At 41.6% G+C, this 6,230-nt stretch overlaps 1 protein-coding gene across 1 annotated transcript; it reads left to right on the forward strand.

Annotated features, from left to right (window-relative positions):
- Positions 1-892: 892 nt before the first annotated feature.
- Positions 893-1,880, forward strand: LOC142833770 (olfactory receptor 2A12-like). Its single transcript, XM_075945500.1, has one exon. It carries the CDS (start codon positions 942-944, stop codon positions 1,878-1,880), a length of 939 nt encoding a protein of 312 aa, XP_075801615.1. The 5' UTR covers positions 893-941.
- Positions 1,881-6,230: the final 4,350 nt, after the last annotated feature.

Here is a 6,230-nt window from a genome sequence, read left to right on the forward strand (position 1 = left end):
CTTTAGATTTGCCTCTTAAAGCTATAGTACATCTGGAATTGATTGGTTGTGTACAGAGGGAGGTGGGGTAAAAAAGGAAGAAATAAAAAATGTTCCTGCTCACATATCCACATGATCCATCATTATTCTCCGGGAAGACTACAGTGTCTCCAGTGCATTGCACACCTGACCTTCTTTCATTACTCATAGGACTACATGTGTGAGGGCCTGTGTGTGACTGATGTTTGTTCTGTCTTCTTCATCTATTGGTTTACGCTCTGTTGCATATGTCTGTGGTGTGTGCGTGTGTGTGTGTGTGTGTGTGTGTGTGTGTGTGTGTGTGTGTGTGTGGTGTGTGGTCAGAGACAGATATGGGGTTTTTACTCCACTGCTGCTCTCCCCTTATCCCATTAGGCAGGGTCTCCTGCTGAACCCAGTGCCCATCACTTCATCTAGCGTAACCAGCCTTCGTATTCTGTGACTCTCCTCTCTCTGCATTCTCAGGGATGGAACAAGAGTGTGAGACAGCATACGACATGTCACGTATTATGTGCTGTTTCTGGGATTTAGGTGAGATGCATGGGTGTTATCAGGGGACTGACACATTGGGGGGTTCAGTATCTCGAGAAGAGTGCACAGAAACCGAGCAGTGTGCTCAGAACCCACAACCTAGCCTTTGTTTTCTTAATTAAAAGTCTTATTTTTATTTTATGTATTTGGTGTTTTGCCTACCTGAATGTCTGTGCATCATGTTTATTCCTGACCTATGGAGGCAGAAGGAGTCAGATCCCCTGGAACTATAGTCACAGACAGCTCTGAGCAGTCTGGGTTCCTGGAGCAGCAGTCCGTGCTCTCAATCTTTTAGCCATCTCTCCAGCCTGGATCTCCCCTTTCTGCCTCTACAGCTCTGTGTCCAGTGACACATAGATGAATGTGATTCTCTTACAGCCTCCACCACGTGGATGATTCCAGGGCAAAACCAAAGCTGGGTTTCTGAGTTTATCCTGCTTGGCTTCTCCAGTGACCCCACGACCAACAGCATCCTCTTCATTGTGTTCCTTCTCATCTACCTGAGCTCAGTCATGGGCAATGGGCTCATCATCCTGCTGATCTGCCTGGACACACATCTGCACACTCCCATGTACTTCTTCCTCTGTATACTCGCCATGTTGGATATGGGCTGTGTCACCACCACTATGCCCCAGATGTTGGTGCATCTTCTTGCTAAATCTCAGAGCATCTCCTTTGCGGGATGCTGGCTCCAGATGTATGTCTTTGGTAGTCTTGTTACTACTGAGTGTACCTTGTTTGTTGTCATGGCTTATGACAGATATGTGGCCATTTGCTACCCACTGCATTATACTGTCATCCTCAACTGGGGACTGTGCATACGGTTGACAGCTGGGTCTTTGGTCTGTGGTTTCCTCTCTGCTTTGTTACATACTTTCTTCACCATGAGTCTACCATATTGTGGGCCTAATAGGATCAATCACTACTTCTGTGAAGGTCCTGCAGTGCGTAACCTGGCTTGCATGGATACTCACCTCATTGAGATGGTGGATCTGGTCTTGAGTGTTTTTATGAGTCTTATTCCAATTTCCCTCATTGTGACCTCCTACATTCATATTGCCAAGGCGATTCTGAAGATCAATTCCACCCAAGCCCGCTGCAAGGCTTTCTCTACCTGTACTTCCCACCTGACTGTGGTTTCATTCTTCTATGGTCCAGCCAGTTACATCTACATGAGACCCAACTCCAGCTACTCTCCTGAGCGAGACAAGCAGATCTCACTCTTTTACAATGCCTTTACCGCCTTGCTCAACCCTGTAGTCTACAGTCTGAGGAACAAGGACATCAAGAGGGCATTTCTCAAGGCAATGGGGCATGGTAGGATGGACTAGTTAGCCAGCATTCAGAAGAAGTTGGAATAGATTATTACTTTTTGGTAAAGGGGCAGTGTCTTTATTTTATTTAGCTGTTCTTTACATTTGACCAACATAGTACTTAGAAACTGGAACAAACAACTATGAAACCAATTGGCTGTCTGGATGGACAGGTTACACTAAGGTATAATTACAAACACCTCAGTACTCTTACTGGGTCATAGCTGCAAAGATCCATTTTTTGGTTTGTTTTTTGTTTGTTTGGGTTTTTAACTATAGGTTGGGAGTGACCTTCTGTCCTCTCACATCCCTCCTGATCCTGAATAAGGAACCTTATGTCCAACATATCATCCTAGAACGGAAAGAAAGGAACAGTGGACAAACTCACAACAACTCAGCTTCTCAAGAGTGACCTACTTCTCTGTCCACACATTGTTTTGGCCAAAGCAAGTAGTATGATCCAGCCTGAGAGTAAAAGGTGGGAAGGTTTGTGTCTAGAGAGAAGTAATACATGTTCTGTTGCCATGGTTTAATATGTTGGTTACCCTACTTTGAAGCCAGAAAGTAAGGTGCATTATGTAACCTATACCTATAAACCACCACTAAACATGGTAACTGTGCATGGTATGATAGTAGAGACAGCAGAAGGCTGAAGCACTGTACACTAAGTAGCACAGCGTGTGTTGTCAGGGCCAAAGTAAGGTGATGGATTGTGGAACAGAACCAATACAGCTCAGAGAACTAACTTCACACATAAATTCAGAGTGGTCTATGGGGAGACATCATAACCTCTTATGTCGAATGATGCACTGTTAGAAGTGAAGAGAGCTGGGTCTCATCCAACTGTTCTCCTCATAGGCAGCATCCAAGAACACGTCCAACCATTGACTGTGACCACTGGCTCTCATTCTACTGTTTTCTGGTAGTGGGTATCTATTGTCTCTCATCTTCAGAGTAACTCTTAACTGACCAATCAGCATATTTCTTTCTGATTTAGTTCCTGTACTATTCTTTTCTAAGAAGGCCTCAGGCCTCCAGTTTTATTTTATAGTCACAAAATTTTTGACAATGAGTACCTTCATTACTATTATTACTATTACTACTATTTACTTATATATTTATTTGTTGAGAATTCTCACATATTATTGGTTAGCCTTGAACCTTCCACATTCTTGAAGAAAACCCTGAGGTTTTGATCTTCCTGCCCCCACCTCCCCAGTGCTGGGATTATAGAATAAGATACTTTACCTGGGAGAATTTTTGCTTCTTTGATGATGTCCTTTGTATTATTAAAGTTTTTGCTTTGGCAAAATATGATTCATTTACTTTTTAAAAAGATAAAAGACAGATTCTCCTTATGTGGCTCTGTCTCTTCTAGAACTTGCTATGTAGACAAGGCTAGGATCAAACTGAGAGATCCTCCAAACTCTGTCCTAAGAGTGCTGGAATTAAAGCAATACTCCACTTTTATCTCTTGTTATTTTTCAGTAGATCTAAGAAATTGTTTCTTGTTCCAATGTCATGAAAATTACTCCTGTTTTATTTATAAAGCTTCTTTTAAATTTTGATCTTTCTGAATTAATTGTTTTATATGATATATGGTAACTCATTTTGTTCCATGTGGATATCCTTGTGTGTAGCTGGGCTTTCTCTACAAACTTTTTTGAAACACCAGCCACCAAACAATGACATCGAACTTATTATCAATTATAAATCATTTGCCTTTATCTTAGACTTGTTCCCAACTAGCTCTTATAACTTAAATCAACCTGATTCTATTAATCTAAATTTTGCCATGTGACCTTTTACTGCTCTTCCATTTTGTATGTCTGACTTCCTCCAAAATATTCTGGCATCTCCTTTGTGAGCCTAGATTCATCCTGAGTTCCTCTTTTTCCCAGGAAGCCCTGCCTATTCTCCTCTGCCTAGCTATTACCCATTTGACTCTTTGTTAAACCAATCAGAAGGTCCTTTCACACATGGTGATCAAATATCCCACAACATTTCTCCATTTTTGTCTAAATAAAAAGGAAAGGGCTTAGCTGTAACACAATAAAACTATGTACAATAAGAACAACTATCAGGTAAGAATTATATTTGAGCACGGAAGCACAATTCTTAGTTAAGGGAGCCACCTTAGGGTCGGCAAGAGACTTGAACCTAGAGTGGCTCCCAGGAGCCCAAGCCAAGGTCCCCAGTTAGTTCCTTGGGCAGCTGAGGGTAGGGAACCTGAAATGACCCTAGCCTATAGCAATACTGACGAATATCTTGCATATCATCATAGAACCTTCATCTGGTGATGGATGGAGATAGAGACAGAGACCCACACTGGAGCACTGGACTGAGCTCCCAAGGTCCCAATGAGGAGCAGAAGGAGGGAGAACATGAGCAAAAAAGTCGGGACCACGAGGGGTGCACCCACCCACTGAGACAGTGGAGCTGATCTATTGGGAGCTCACCAAGGCCAGCTGGACTGTGACTGAAAAAGCATGGGTTAAAACTGGACTCTCTGAACATGGCGAACAATGAGGGCTGATGAGAAGCCAAGGACAATGGCACGGGGTTTTGATCCTATGCAATGTGCTGGCTTTGTGGGAGCCTAGCCAGTTTGGATGTTCACCTTCCTAGATATGGACAGAGGGGGGAGGACCTAGGACTTACCACAGGGCAGGGAACCCTGACTGCTCTTTGGACTGGAGAGGGAGGGGGAGAGGAGTGGGAGGAGGGGGAGAAGGGTGGGAGGAGGGGGAGGGAAATGGGAGGCTGGGAGGAGGTGGAAACTTGTTTTTTTTCTTCCTTTTCTCAATAAAAAAAATAAATAAATAAAATTAAAAAGTAAAAAAATAATAAAATAAATAAAATTTGGTATTGGCTAATTTAAAAAAAAGAATTATATTTACAATGTCCAGTATATTAGTATTTGGCAAATTTGTAGAAATTATTATCTATCCTATCTTGAAGAGGCCAAAGTATTATACCTAAACCATTTTCTGTTCTTTTCTTTTAGAAATCCTCAATTCTTTTTAATTTAAAAAGTTTTTTAATTTTATATACCAACCCAAGTTCACCCTCCCTCCCATTCTCCTGTCCCCCACATCCCCACATCCCACCACCCATCCACTCCTCAAAGAGAGTAAGGCTTCTCTTGGGGAGTCAACAAAGTCTGGCATACCTCCCCACTGCATCAAGGCTGAGCAAGGTATCCCACCATAGGGAAAAGAGTCAGTTCATGTACCCAGGTGACTCCTGGTGCCACTGCCAGCCCCCCCCCCAAACAGATCAAGCTACATAACTGTCACCCACATTTAAAGGGTCTAGTTCCATCCCATGCAGGTTCCCCACCTGTCAGTCCAAAGTCTGTGAGCTCCCATTAGCTCAAATTAGCTGTCTCTGTGGTTTTCTCCATTGTGATCTTGACCTCCCTTTGCTTATATGATCCTCCAAGATTCCTAGCAATAGTGGAGATGGTGCCTATGCTCCTGAACCACTTTCTTTCATAACTTTTATTACCAAACCTAAAGATAATTTCTTAGACCTTAACTCTCAACCTCATAAACTTTTCATCTCTTTTGTAAGTTTCTTTTCTAAATTTGGTAATAAAAAAAGAAAGGAAGGAAGGAAGAAAAGAAAAGAAAAGATAGGAAAAAGAAAAGAGAAAAGAAAACATAAGTATGATGATCTAGTTATATAAATGTGTAACTATCTAGTCTTCAACCCCCATCAGAGACCCAAGGGGGATAAAAATTTTACCTGAGTAAACAGGAAGTGCAGGGCATGCAACTTCCAAAACTATAAAAATGACAAGGATAACTGACTGTTTGGATAGTCACCCAAGTTTCCTCTATAACCTTGGGTCATCCATCTTTGGCCTACAGGTTTGGAATATCTAACAGACTTTTCTGTGCAATAGGAATTTTTGAAAGACTTCCTATCCTATCTTGGAAAAGTTTGGTTGACACCGTCTTTTGTGTACTGCTTGTCCAATTTGGACAGCATACTGTGAGCAGTTGAGGCAAGGGCAGTTACTTGCCAAGTGGTTAAATTTGCCACAATGTTAGCAAACTCCATATGGAGGTTCTTCAGTGCCCATTATCCTTTTTTGAAGTAAATTGCTGCTACCAGAAGCAGAAATGCCTCATTGTCATGAAAACCTTACGTTATAAACATCTTAAATGTCTAATTCTGTAGATCTCTGAAGTGTTTGAAAACTATCTAAAATATATCTGTTTGACATTGAAAACACAAATTTGATAGTTATAAATGACTAACTACTAACCTGCATTTCATAATTACCCTAAATGGTTTATAATAGTAACTTTCAAGGACTCTCTGAGTATACATTACATTTTTATTTTTATTTATTTATTT

Source organism: Microtus pennsylvanicus, chromosome 13 (genome assembly GCF_037038515.1).
Source record: "Microtus pennsylvanicus isolate mMicPen1 chromosome 13, mMicPen1.hap1, whole genome shotgun sequence".
NCBI classification, from domain to species: domain Eukaryota; kingdom Metazoa; phylum Chordata; class Mammalia; order Rodentia; family Cricetidae; genus Microtus; species Microtus pennsylvanicus.